This window comes from Poecilia latipinna, unplaced genomic scaffold, assembly GCF_001443285.1.
Source record: "Poecilia latipinna isolate Pla-1442-1.1 unplaced genomic scaffold, P_latipinna-1.0 Scaffold2435, whole genome shotgun sequence".
NCBI classification, from domain to species: domain Eukaryota; kingdom Metazoa; phylum Chordata; class Actinopteri; order Cyprinodontiformes; family Poeciliidae; genus Poecilia; species Poecilia latipinna.
Genome location: NW_015115051.1, coordinates 11,789 through 26,748, shown reverse-complemented (window position 1 = coordinate 26,748; position 14,960 = coordinate 11,789). Strand labels below are relative to the sequence as shown.

General features: G+C 38.2%; 1 protein-coding gene across 1 annotated transcript in view; it reads left to right on the top strand.

Annotated features, from left to right (window-relative positions):
- Positions 1-13,603, top strand: part of rad17 (RAD17 checkpoint clamp loader component) — a 62,417-nt gene extending 48,814 nt beyond the window's left edge. The window contains exons 7-16 of the mRNA XM_015019450.1: positions 1,151-1,292; positions 1,363-1,477; positions 1,630-1,812; positions 2,491-2,594; positions 2,698-2,844; positions 5,170-5,292; positions 5,482-5,610; positions 7,677-7,797; positions 9,248-9,305; positions 12,489-13,603. Coding sequence (XP_014874936.1) covers positions 1,151-1,292; positions 1,363-1,477; positions 1,630-1,812; positions 2,491-2,594; positions 2,698-2,844; positions 5,170-5,292; positions 5,482-5,610; positions 7,677-7,797; positions 9,248-9,305; positions 12,489-12,660 — 1,294 coding nt within the window. The 3' untranslated portion in view covers positions 12,661-13,603. The remainder of the gene's footprint in view (positions 1-1,150; positions 1,293-1,362; positions 1,478-1,629; positions 1,813-2,490; positions 2,595-2,697; positions 2,845-5,169; positions 5,293-5,481; positions 5,611-7,676; positions 7,798-9,247; positions 9,306-12,488) is intronic.
- The last annotated feature ends 1,357 nt before the right edge of the window (positions 13,604-14,960 follow it).

The following is a 14,960-nucleotide window of genomic DNA, read 5'->3' as shown; positions in this document are numbered from 1 at the left end:
GAGACTTTCAAGGAAGGCAGTAAACTGATGTCAGCCTGACCTAAACAAATTATTGCTATCGGAATCTGGCTGCCCGGGCTGGCCTTGGCTGGCCAGCTATCCTCCCCTGTTATGTCTAAATAAGGCTCTGTTCTGCTGCCCCTCCCCTCCCTGAGGACATCTGTGGCCCTGAACTGATAAAAGCAGCTGGTGAACTTTGGGATCATACTCACAATCACGAACAATCGCATGCTTCACTTAGGGCTCTTGGTCTGACACACGCATAACTCACATGAGACCCATATTCACATCACACGTCCTTGTTTTGTCTATATGTGTTTATATGTGCTTAAGTGTCAAGTTTTTTTTTTCTTCATCTCAAACTCTGCCCTGCAAAGAGCAGAGTGTGAGACAGACTGGTTTTCTACTAACAAACAGGATAAAGAAAGCTGATTCTGTTCTGAGACCCACTGTAGAACCACTGGGGATGATGGTGCAAATCGATGATTGTTCAAAAAAACCAAGAAAAGTATGAAAAATCCTGAGCGTCCTCTTCATCAGACTGCTTTACAACAGAGTGTCCTCAGTCAAAGGCTTCTTCAGATTTGTTGTAATGCAGACATACTTGTAGTCCTTCCTGCTCACAGTTACCAGCACATACAACAACTCTGAAGAACCTGGGATAGTATGAGTTACAACATTTTCCTTTTGGGACTAATGAACGGTTTTTCAATTGGATTGATATTTTAGGGGTTTGATGCTTTTAAAGGAGAAACTGAATGTTCTATAAAATCAGATTTTATGTGAATATTTCTCACATATTGACTTAAATCATGTAGTCATTTGAATGGAGTGTTTGCTTCAGTCAGTTATCTGGATCCAGCATGTAAGTCAACGTCCACAACAAAACAGGGTTCAGTGACTCGAGCTGGCCCCCCAAAAAATGTTCATTTTTGTAATTGGATGGATAGATGAATGTTTCATTAATAAACTAAACATTTAAATGGAATAAATGCCTACTTTTAATATTATTTTATAATTAGTGAATTATTTAACCAATATTGCAAAAAAAAATATAGGTGATGTGCTACATCAGTTTAAATGGTGGTGATATTGTACTTTTGTTCTTTTACTCCGGCTAGTAGAAACAAAGTACATTTGTGGAAGTTTAATTTAAATTTAGAATATTTGATTACTATCATACTAGATTCGCAGTAACATTATATTATATCATTCACTTCAGTTTTAATCCTGTTCCTGCAACAACAATGATGAAGGTTCTGAAAAACATTGTATACATGGAGGCAGAAAAGGTGAGATAAAGTGTGCAAAAGTAAGTTTTTTTCTTGTATTATCTGCCTAATTTAATATTTTCATTTTCAGCAGAATCATAAGAGTTTGTATGTTCCTGACAAGGCAGAACTGGAAATGCTTTGTTCAGGATCTTCTGGAGATATCCGAAGTGCTATTAATAGCCTACAGTTTTGCTGTCTACTGGGTAAAGTTATGCCACATTCCACTCCATGACACTTAAGGGGTCAAAAATGCAGTTGTACAAATTTAAAATCAATTATATTGCAAATGAATATTTGTGCTTTTCAGGACAGGTCAACTTATGTTATCTTTCTAATGTTTTTGAAAATTTGTCAGAAAAAGGATTGTGTACATTGAAGAAACCACCTACAATATCATTGGAAAGAGCTGCTGCTCTATCAAAAAAGAAGGGGAAACAAGCAAAGTCAGCTAAGGAGCACGAAGAGCATCAGCCTATTGGTGGGAAAGATGTTTCTTTCTTCTTGTTTAGGGCACTGGGAAAGATTCTGCACTGCAAACGTGAGTACCAGCTATAAAATGGCTTGAACATTTGGCACCAGAATTATTGTGTACTGATTGGGCAGCTTTGGTATTAAACTATCACTGGTTTGGAACACAGTGGTGGTGCAGGGTATAGAGTGTGTGAACTATGTACAGAATAAAAAATAAGAATAAGATCATTCTTATTTGTACAACTCTACTTTCACTGATAATTATTTACACAGTTGGATACAATTTTTCATTGATAGGTTTATTATCAATAAAATTCCTCCAGCTGTAGACAAAAAGATACAATTTAGAGGGTTTTTTTTTCATTTTATTGATTTTATGTTATGCAAAATGATCAATTTGGTAGATTTAATACCCAAATGCTATGTCATAAGCAGGAAGACCTACGATGACCTTTATGTGACCTTTTATCAAGTTATATGTGTTTTCAGTCAGAGGCTTCTTCAGTTTCACTGTAATACAAGATATTCTCCCTGTTCACAGCATCAGTATCTACAATAACTCTTTAAATGTTTAATAATATGAATTACAACAACATTTAATATCCCTTTGGGATTAATAAAGTATTTTTGAATTTATGTGAATAACATTGTAGAGTGGTCTACAGATGAATCTGAATTGTAAGAGTATAACGATTATGGTACAGTCTGTTTAAGTCAAATGATGTGTCAATGATGTGACCAACAGGTGGAAATGGTGACTGTCCAAATGAAAGTAAAGGTGCCTCTGGACTTGTTTTGCCATTTCACCTTTTGCAACATAATAGAGAAGTATTGCTCGTGCAGCCCGAAGTAAGTTTTTTTTTTTTTTTTTCCCCCACTTTATTTAATTTGACAATAATCTGGGTGTTCTTCTGTTCATTTAGATATTTTTTTTGTTTATCTTTGTATTCAGTTGGTGGTTGAGCGTTCAGAAACTTCTGGAGAATTTTTCAGCTTATGCCTCCATCAGAATTATCTGGACTTCTTCTCTGACATAGAAGATGTGGACAGAGCTAGCGAGTACCTGTCTGATGCAGATCTTCTCGCAGGAAATTGGATGGTTAGTCCTTAAATAGATAGTATAAACTAATGACAGATTGATAGAATATAAAAAACATGAAGCTAAATATATAGAGGTAGACATATACACAGTCAACACTCCAACTGCATTCAATAAGATGTAAAAAAAAAATGGTGTTGTATAGATTGAAAAAGTGTAGAATGAAGCTATCCTAACTTATACAGTGGGTATGGAAAGTATTCAGGCCCTTTTAAATCTTTCACTCTTTGTTTCATTGCAGCCATTTGCTAAAATCCAGAAAGTTATTTCTCATGGATGTAGCATTCCATCTTGGCAGAAAAAAACAGAAATGTAGAAATTGTTGCAAATTTTATTAAAAAGAAAAACTGAAATTTTACATGGTCATAGTTATTTTTCCTGGCCAGCAGGTTTGAAGGAAATGCTCTAAGCTATGTCTCTGTTCGAGGCTTACTCAAAAGACAAGACTTTGGGATTCAGGTCTTTTGGAGTGGCGATCAGTTCTTAACTGATCAGCTCTGAATTTTATTGCAAGGGTAGGGGAGTTAAGCAGTCATGTTTCCAGCAGTGGTGTCTCCAGTGCAAGGAATTCTGAGGAATTAGATCTAATCAGCCATCTTCCTCACCCTTTGTGGTTTCAGCACGCAGTGTTCAGTACATTTTCTGTAGTGGACATGTGAATTTATGACATTTGAATAACATCCTGGACTTTGTGGAAGAATGTTGTCACTAAATTGCATTTGCAACACTCTTAGGCTGTTGTCTGAGAATCTTTGCAAAATCCTAGGTGCATGGTTCGGCACATCATATGAACATCATCTTTATGCTGAGGTGATAACTTCACAGCCTGTCTTTACGTTCTACTCCATTGCCCCATGCCACTCTGTCCCAGATAGCTTCATCTTTTTGTTTTTGTTTTTGCTGGATAGAGCTGATAAGTTGCATCCTGTTGTTTTATGAAATTTTAAATCAGGGTCGAAGGAGATCGGCGGCAATAACGAAACCAAACGCTGTTTCTGCTAGAATTAAATGTGCTCGATTTATTTCCCCACAGATTACAGTACAAAACACTCTATGACTAAACACGTGATGCTCGATTCATTCAAGTTACCAGCGCTTACCTCGTGAAACTTGGCCGGAGAGCCTTCGGCCTAGAGTCAAGCAGCATCATCAACGTAGCTGGGCATTCGGACGCGATCCACAGCAGACTCTGACCAAACCGCGGGCTTTTTCGTATTTTATCTCTTAAACAAAGGGATGCCTGCGTGCAAAGGGGGAATGGCCATTTCCATCCTTGCAGGCGAGCCATCCAATCAGAGGTAGCCGCTCTCTGACCATGAGCCAATCATGGGCTGAGAGCGTGAACCAGCAGACCAATCAGAGCCCAACCCAAGTCAACCAGAGCTAAGCACGCCCTGTTCACGTGATCCGCCTGAGTTTACAGCATGATCAATTTGCACAATAATCTGAGCAGAATAAGTTTTATCAAACAAAGAAAGATCAAATTATAAAGAAAAGATAATAAAAAGANTAATGATTATCAAAGAACATAAAAGATAATAAAAAGATAAAAATACAAAATACCAGATCACCTGTCATATCTTACTGATTAATACATTTTAAACATTTTCAACCAAATTCTCATTTAAATCACCAAAACTTAATTCAAACTTCACCTTATTTCTTTTTTTCACATTGAATTAGTGTGGTCATTTAACATGAAGCTTACTGAAAGTTTCAAAATAAAAGCTTCAATATTCCTCCCCTATTCAAATAGGGGGTGCAGTTCCCCCCGATGTCCACCCAATATTGCAGAATCGCATCAACCATCACAACCCGCATCATCCAGAGCCTTAAGAAACTCTGGGCAAATCTCATCCACCCATGGGGCCCTGCCACTGAGGAGCTTTTTAACCACCTTGGTGACCTCATCCCCAGAGATTGGAGAGCCTGACCCCGAATCCCCAGGCTCGGCTTCCTCAATGGATGTTGGTGAGATTGAGGAGGTCTTCAAAGTATTCTGTTGACCGGCCCACAATGTCCCCTAGTCAAGGCCACCAGCACACCATCCCCACTATAAAAAGGTGCTGTACTGCTTTCCCCTCCTGAGACTATGGGTGGTGGGCCAGAATTGCCTCGAAGATGTGTGGAAGTCTTTCTCCATGGCCTCTCCAAACTCCTCTCATGCCTGAGTTTTTGCCTCAGCAACCACCCGAGGTTGCTGAGAGGCACCAACAACCAACAGGTCCAATAAGCCGCCTCGACAATGGAGATGCGGAACATGGTCCACTCAGACTCAATGTCCTCAATCCCCTCAAAACATGTTCAAAGCTCTCCCGGAAGTAGGAGTTAAAGCTCTGTCTCATGGAAGACTGTGCCAGACGTTCCCAGCAGACCCTCATAATATGTTTGGACCTGCCAGGTCTGACCGGCTTCCTCCCCCCACCACCAGAGCCAACTCACTACCAGGTAGTGGTCAGTGGACAGCTCCACAGCTCTCTGTGTGAATGTGTCCTTTGAGATTTCAATTTGATATATAGAGCATTATGAATAAATTGATTGTTGTTCTACCGACTGCGATTCTACCGACTGTGTGTCCTGTGTGGATTGTCTGATGACTAGTTTTCAGTGTTCTAAAGATACTGTCTTTCTTTTTAGATTCGTCACACAATAGGGGACTATGGATCTTCAGTGGCAACCAGAGGGTTGATCCACTCAAACTCTTGTCAACTTCCTGTTGGCTTCAGACCGCTGCACAAACCCAGTTGGTGTCTAGTCAACAAAAAGGTATGACTTTAGTAAAGCTATGCTGTCATCTGGATTTCAGGGGTACATGTAAATATGCAATATGTAGGGGCATATCTTCTTGGGTGGTATGGGATCATAGCTGCCACCTTGTAGCCACACTAACTGGCAACCGTGAATTCAAGAAATAGATGTGGCAAATTGGACATTAAAGCTACAATGTGTAACTTTTTTGAAGATGTATCATTTTCATATGTTAAAAATCTCACTAATTCCTGTAAATAGAAGATGAGAGATAAACTGTGAAAAAATCACATCCCCCTGTGGCTCTAATAGCATTTATAAAAATACCCTGCTTCCGAACCAAAACAACCAATCAGAGCCAGGAGGAGTGGTTTGGTCTGTCATTCACGCATAGCTCACTCCCGCACACTGCATGTGCATCTGTCGGTCAAGTAGCAGATGTGTGGTCCATTTCCTCCTCCCCAACCCCATCTTACGTTTGTTCACTCGCCTGCCCCCCACCACTCCAACCCCCCCAACTCCAAGCGACATTTCCCGTATTCTCAAAAGCTTGACAGGTATGGTGCAAAGTGAGAGTTCATCTCTTAAACTCACCGAAGATGAACACATAAACTAAAAGCTGGAGCACAGACATTTTTTATAAGTGTATTTGTGAGCCTGACTCTTTATTATTATTTTTTTAAAGGTTTTGTTGGCTCTAGTGGCTTTTATTTAAAAGTAGTTCAACAGGAAACAGGGTAATGAGAGGGGGGAAGACATACGGCAAATGTTGCCAGGCCGGGAATTTAACCTGCAACCTCCATCACGAGGACTAAGGTCTCAATACGTGGGTCGTGCTTTTCCCCTGCGCCACAGTACAAGTACTTCGTTACTGTACTTAAGTACAATTTTTGAGTACTTTCTCCACCACTGGCCACCACAGCACCCCACTGCCTCCTTATTATTAAATTGAATATAATGTCAGATCTTTGTATAACTTTTCTTCAGATTAACTTAGAAAGTGAGCTATTGTGACAGGTTAATTTTATAAACTACAAAAAACTAAATGTTAGGGATGCTCAAATATGACAAATTGGACTGATATTGATACTGATAGTAACCCTGGTGTTATGCCAGATTTACCAATATTTTATTTTGTCATTTTTTCCCCCGATTACTTCATCATAAGAATAATCGATAGATTACTCTATTACTAAAACATTCGTTTACAACAGCGCTAATGTAAAGTATATTGTTGATACCTACAGATGCCATAGCTGTTTATCCTCAGTAGAGCCTTGTTTACTAGCCTGCGTTTTCACGCTAGTTATTCTTTACCAATATAAGAGAAATTCGTCCTCTCTTGCATCTTGGCAGAGCTGACAGAAAACAAACTATTTATAGATTTACATCCAGGAGAATACATATTGTATGAATCGAAACATTAGCAATTTTCTCAGCTTTAATTTAAGCCATATTTAATAGAAATCTGATAATAAATTATTATGCCACAAATATTTTTGTGATCGAGTCCTGCTCTTCATGCATTGAAACAGTATGGCTTTGTGGACATGACTCAATGCATACTAGTGGCGCATCATCACAGCGGCTATGGCTGCTGTCCAATCCAGTAATGTATGGCAACGGGCACCAGATGGACTTTCCATCTCTTGCCACCCCATGCATATTTTTCTAGATCCACCACGAGCAATATGTTGTTTCCCAGACTCAACTACCATAGCATTATTTTATTTAATACTGACTAAAATTTCTGTCTTGACTACAAATGATGAATAGATGGATTTAAATTATTATTATTATTTTGGAAATGGTCTCATGAATATTTGAGTAGCCTTCAGTTTGCTACTGAAATTGTTTTTTGGAGCTGCCTCACAAGTGCCTCCAAAGCCCAATCATTTTAAACCTGTTAAGCAAAGAATAAAAGCACCCTGGTCAAATAAAGCTAAAAATACAATTACAGATGTGGTTATCCTTTATTATGTTTAAATATACACAAATCTCTGAATCAGTGTCACTGAAAACAATTGATCAATGTGGATTCAGGATTTCCCTTTATAAATACTAATAAATATTTCTTTTTATAGCACCAGGACAACTGTGTGGCTGCGCAATCTTTGTTCAGGAGCTTCTGTCTTACACCAGTCGGTCTACAGACTCAGTTGCTGCCTTTCCTGGCCAAACTTTGTAACCCTACAAGGAGTCAAGGTAGCACGCAATGGATGCCTCACTGTTACTGTCTTTACTGTACTATAAAATTACTGTAATAACAGTTACGTTTCCAAAAATAACAACTACTAACTAAAATATGAAAGTGTCTTATTTAAATGTTAAAAAACGTTTAACATTTAAACTGCTGTGCCTCATTTATCTTTCAGATCTGTGGTTTTATAGATAGTTCCTAACACCAGTGACTCCCAAGCTTTTTCTGTTGAGCCCCCTTTGGTTAAGAAAATCCCCCTCCCCCACAAAACCTTACCCTTCACACTCAAACACACAAAGCTCTGTCAAAAACCTATCCATTATACTTATTGAGAATTGAAGGTTGAGAATCGATAATCTTTTTAATTTTCAATTCCTAGTTATGATTCCCAGTCAGCCGACTGAAGAAGCCACTGAAGCCCTACAATGGAATCAGCTGCAGTGTCTACACAGCACATCAAATGTGTGCAGCAGCAATGAAGAGTGTGGCTTCACTTTAGTGAGAGTTTAGAGCAATGCGTGTTTCCGCGACAGGGCATACAATTCTCTGCAGGCATGGTTTCTCAGCCTACCAACTTTAGTAATGTGAAGCAGAACACAGCATCAGCACTGCTGCCAACTTGGTGACATTGCTGCTGTATTTAGTCATTTCAAACCATCATTATTGGAGACATTGGTGACAAAACAGAAAAGCATAGATAGTACTTCAGTTACAGTGAGCAGTGAGAGCTGCCATGAACCCCTCCCACCTCCAAGGTGCGGGGAGGGCAGCCTGTTGTCTGACTGACAGTATTCTCACCCTGCAGTAGAGCAGAGGAGACTCACTCCACTCCATTACACACTGCAATAGAATCACACATGCACAAAGTTGCCATTGATCCTGCTCTGGATTGCAGTAAATAGAATGTAAATATAGTTATTTATGTTTGCTTTTTTTTTTTTTTTTTTTACCAAAACTGTCGCACCAAAAATAAATTTGATTCACCCAACCTCCATCACTGATTCACCTCCTCCCCTGTACATGCCTCTGATAACTGTCTTTTGGTTAATTTTGATATTATACAAAACTGATTTATTTAATGTAGGTTCACACAAGTTAGTAAAGTTTAATACTTTTTAAAAGTGATTTAAAAAGTATTTTATATTATTTTTGCATTGTCAATGTTGATATTCATTTCTAAATATCCTGGCTCACATAATCAAATATGCAAATTAGGCGATGCTCTCATCTAGGGGGTTCATTTTCTAAATGTTTTTTGAAGTATCGCATTGGGACTCGGCCAATACTACAATACTGACCAATACTCTAAATCACATGGCTGGGACTCAGGGGTGAAATAAATTGATCTGGACGCAATAATTATAGGATTAGGGAAATAAATTGTGAACCATAAAAGATGTTTCTGGTAGTTAATTAATGGTGATTAAAGTAACATCCTACTTTTTTTCCTGATAGCACAGATGGCTGTTATTCAAGATGTTGGTCAGATGTCACTAAGGACATGTTCTGGCAGGTACGAAACCTTTTTAATCCTCATGTATTATAAATTTTGTACATATTTTATAGGCCTTGGTAATCGGATGACGGCATTGAACACAGAAAGCTTTAAGATAACCTAAGTACATGCAAGATATACCTTCAAATGATTAATTTACAAAGGGAAAAAACTCCTCCTTTTTAACCCATGTGAAAAAGTCCTTTTTGAAATAATTAATTAACTTTATTATTCCAACTCGTACTTGACTATTGTATATTGCAGATTAAATATTGTTTTTAACTATATGCTTTATCAGAAAGGAAAGTTTTAAATCTGAGCTTAAAAGTACACAGAGTGAAACTGTGAGCTGGTTCCACAGCAGAGGAACCTGATGATAAAAGAATCTGCCTCCCAACCAGCAGTTAACCTGCAGTCTGAGAGCAAAGTGCTCTGTTGGGAACATATGGACCAATCAGATCTCTGATGAATGATGGAGCTTAATTAAGCACTTTGCATGTGAGAAGGAGAATCTTAAATTCTATTCTGGATTTAACTGGAAGCTAATAAAGGGAAACTAAAATAGGAGAAATATGATCTCTCTCTTTATAGTAAATCAGAACTCTCTAAAGGCTTTCAATTTGTGGTATCTTGAATTTCTGACTAGTGATTGGTCCTTGAAAAATTAACTTGGTTCTAACTTAAATCACTTATGACAAATTCACCATGTATAACAACTTACCTATCTGTCACCATTTGCAATATGACTTACATTACTATTTCATTTATTATTTATTTACTTTAATCTGTGTAACATCACCTATCTGCCTACCTTAACATATACACCTGGAATGTACTTATTTTTTATATTTCATACTATACTGTTTCAATATTTCTATTTTCACTTGTATTTTTTGTATATATAGATTTTTATATTGGTTCTGCTCTGTCCTCTGTACTGCTGTAACAATACAAATTTCCCCTCTGTGGGATTAATAAAGGAATAAAGGTATATCTTATTTTAACTAAGTTAGATTACAAGTTAATTTATTAGCTACATTTGGCAGCTATTGACAACAACCCCCACTGCTTCAACATGAAAATGTCAGTCAGGGCGAGTCAATCATATTTAAGGGCAGCATTTCCTCTACTACATATTTTCCAACCAACTTTTTCAACTCTCCCCCACTGATTGGATTTGGACTGAAGTCCAGCTTTTGTTGTTATTTGTTTATTGTGGTGGGAGACCGCTTGTATTTTAGTCGCATCTCTCTTCTCCACCTGCTGGGACTTGCTTGTCAGCTTTTTGACTTTGTTGTGCATTGTTGCTCCAAATGTTTTTTCAATTTTAATGTAGTATTTTTGAAGCTAGGTATTGGGATTGGTTGGAAGACCGCTATTACACTCTTAGTACAGTATTAAAATATTTCATGCAGCCATAGTTTCATCCAAGAATTGACAGTAAAAAATAAATAAATAAAGGCTTACAAGTGACAATAAAAAAGATGATCCAGCAGGACCAATCCTCAAAGTCCTGAGTTCACTGTCTGTACTCTAAGTACAGACAGTGAACTCAGGCTGTCTATGGCAGAGAAACTTTGTAGATGGCAGTCTTGGGAGTTGATGGAGAAGTCTGCAGAGTAAACAGTGAATGGTAACGTTGCCAGAGCAGTCCACTGCATTGATCTGTACTCCAAATCACCCTGTCAGAGACACAGCTCTGGGTCTTCCATACTATCAGCAGCTACTAAAGTAGTCCAGTAGCCACTGGGACAGGTGATGGTCCACTGCTTGCATCTCGAACTTGTCTCCTGATGTGTCAAAAAAACTGAAGGAATCAAAGAACACAATCCCTACAGTGCTTCCAGTCATCCAGTCAACTGTATGTTACAGTGGTGTGGAGGAGATAATGGCATTACCTATCCTGATGTTAGGCCAGTGAGGGAGCTGCAGAGGATCCATTGAAGACCTCACCAAAGATGTAAAGATGTTTGAGGACCAACATCTTGAGGGTCTTCATCTAATTCAAAGTTAGGGGTTAGGGCGATTCTTTTCAGCTGAATTTTGATCAAACCTATTTAATGAGCTGAGAGCTGTGCAGAAAGAACAGAGAAGGAAGATCAGGAATTGGGAAAAAAAAATCCACAGGAGGATCAGTTGCAGCAAAACATCAGTGGGGGTATGGAAGAGCCTGAGTACAATTTCACTTTCCAGGTGAGAAATGAGCTGCATAAGATAAAGGTGCGGAAGGCTGGAAGCCTGCATGGCATCAGCGTCAGGCTCCTGAGGTGCTGCACAGATCAACTGTGTAGCATCATGGGATATATGTTAAACATGAGCCTGGAACTAGAACAAGTACCACAGCCTATGAAAACCTTCTGAGCAGTACCAGTGATGATAAATTTGAGTTTATAGTTGCTGTAGCAACTCCCCAGCACTTGAATTACTCAGCCAATCTCAACAGGTGAATTTCAGCATTTTATTTTCGTTGATGAATATCAACCATGATCATCACAGTCACCACAATAACCTCAGTTACAGTGAAAACTAAAATATATACAAACATCAGAATGCAAAACATAAACTTAAAATACAAACAAAACAAAACGTACCTCGCTGCTTTCACTGGGGAACACTAAGTGTTGATTTCTTTGTGCCAAACACATCTTGACAGTTCAAGTCATTCATGGGCACAATTATTCTACCAGCTGTTACAGGGCCTGCCTTCATTACCTACGGCAGCCCATGAGGTACATACAAAAAACCCAAAACATTATAAAGTACAAATACCATTAAAAGAAAACAAAAATATAAACCACCAACAATGCTAATCAAAACAAACATCTATAAACAATCTGCAACATTCTTAATTTAGAAAATTCACTTTGAATAATTTACTTTAGTTTACAAATTTAAATAATTTAGACAATTTATTTTAAATAGCTCACTATCCATTACAGTTGCTATTGCATCATCTCCACTTCCTGGAGGGACTAATTCCTAACAATGTTGTTTTTTGTTGTTTTTGGGGGGGGTTTCATAAAACACTCCTGCAGGATTTTTGTGGGCAAGCAGTGAACAGCTGCGAGAAGTTTGGCATCCTGTGTCTTTGTTTTATTGTATCACAGCTAAAATGTATCCACGGTTACCAATGAAGAAAACTGAACCTGAAAGTTTCAAATTAAAATTTACGACATCTTTGTCTTTGTGACATGTGTTCAGATTAAAACTGGAGAATCTAAGAGACAAAGAGATGGGCCAGGAGATCGAGGAAGAAGAGGAATTGCACTGCAGGATTGAGAAAGATCCGCAAGTCTGTCAGTCCCATCTTATTACAAACCGAGCGCTCTTGGAGGAAGAGGAAGTCATCATAGAAGAATATGACAGTGACTGATTCAAATCCCACTGGCACTCATTTGTTGCATTTTACTGTAAGAATATTTCTTTGTCTCTTTCATTCCCACATCTGATTTGAACTTTGATTCAGTCGTAACATAATTTTTTTTTTTTTCTGTTGTAGACTGACTCAGGTGGTCGAGATTACTCTCCAGTGTTGGCCAAGCTTGAATACTTCGATAGCCAGAGTTGTACAGATTCTGTGATTGCAAAGCAAACTGAAATTTTAACTACCACTGTGCTGTAAAATTAGTGAGTTGTTGCTGCTGCACACACTGTGCATTTTAGTCAGATTTGGCTACTTTGCGTCCAAATAACACTTTTAGGCCATTGTGGATGAGATACAACTTTGCAAAATTGCTCAGCTTCATTCTGTTCAAGAAGAAAACAACCAAAAGGGCTTTTTCCTTATGTTCTGTTATGTGAAGGATGATGATTGGAAAAGGTTGCAATTTCTTTTTACTGTTGATGTGAAAAAAATTTACTGGTCCTTTCAGCCTTTATAAACATTTTATTGTTTTTGTGACAGTAAAATTATTTTTAAAAAATTGCATAGTTTTATATAAACAAAACTGCAATTGGTAAATTTTCATAATGGGAAATCTAAGATTAATTCTGGTGTAGAAAGAGATTTTTAAGTTTCAAAATGTCTTCAGAAATGGTATTGACAAGCAAATAGCCTCTCAACTTTATAGACGTTGTTTTGTAGTTCTGTTATTTGCAGTACAGTAACAGGATGGAAAGTAATTATTGTTCTAAAATTTTTGTTCTCACAATATCTAAGTAACATTCATGGGTTAAATTTATATTCTGTATAAAAAGGTCTTGGTATATTTATGTTTTCTGATTTGGCTTGTATTCATCACTTGCACAGGAATAAGACCATTTCAGGTGTTTTGAAATTATTTTCCATTGGCATAAATGAAGATGTTTTGTTTGTAGTTTTTTTTCCCCCAGAGATATTTTAGTAATTAGTATATAAATAAAGTTGAGACCAAATATGACCAGTTTTTATTTGCAGCTGTGTTTTTAGACTCTGTTCCACATCACTAGCAAGATAAATCACAGTTTTTGTTCACATTTGAACTTCTGCACTGAAAGTAAGTTTCTAGAAGGGTTAGTAAAGTTATAGAAAACCAATAGACCCAACAAGCATGATATGCATGCTGCTGATTCTGTGAATCTGTGATTATGTGAATCATTAGCTGAAATGTTCAAAATTGCCAAGTTCAATTAGTGAGGTCACTAATTACAGTGGGGGGAAAAGTTCTCCCACTTAAAAAAAATGAGAGGCCTGTATTTGACATCAAAGGTAGACCTCGACTATGAGAGACAAAATGAGAAAACATATCTAGGAAATCACTTTTATTTTAAGAACTGCAAATTACGGTAGAATATAAGTATTTGGTCAATAACAAGCAGGATTTCTCGTTCTCACATACCTGTAACTTCTCCTTTAAGAGGCTCCTCTGTCCTCCACTCATTACCTGTATTAATGGCACCTGTTTGAACTTATCAGTATAAAAGACGCATGTCCACAACCTCAAACAGTCACACTCCAAACTCCACTATGGTGAAGACCAGAGAGCTGTGCAAGAACACCAGAAATAAAATTGTAGACCTGCAGCAGGCTGGGAAGACTGAATCTGCAATAGGCAAGCAGCTTGGTGTGAAAAGAACTGTGGAAGCAATAATTAAAAAAAATGGAAGACATACAAGACCACTGATCTCCCTCAGTTAGGGGCTCCACACAAGATCTCACCCTGTGGGGGCAAAATGATCACATGAACGGCGAGCAAAAATCCCAGAACCTCACGGAGGAATCTAGTAAATGACTTGCAGAAAGCTGTCACTGGCACAACAAAGGCTACTGTCAGTAACACACTGTGCTGCCAGGGTCTCACATCCTGAAGTGCCAGACGTGTTCCTCTGCTTAAGCCAGTACTTATCTTGGCCCGTCTGAAGTTTGCTAGAGAGCATTTGGATGTTCCAGAAGAGTATTGGGAGAATGTCATATGGTCAGATGGAACCAAAGTCAAACAGTTTGGTACAAACACAACTTGTCGTGTTTGGAGGAGAGTGCATGGTGAGTTGCATCCAAACGATACTATACCTACAAGTGAAGCATGGGGGCGCAGCATCATACTTTGGGGCTGTTTCTGCTAAAGGAACAGGACAACTGATCCTTGTACATGAAAGAATGAATGAGGCAATGTATTGTGAGAGTTTGAGTGCAAACCTCTTTCCATCAGCAAGAGCATTGAAGATGAAACATGTCTGGGTCTTTTAAGGTAAGGT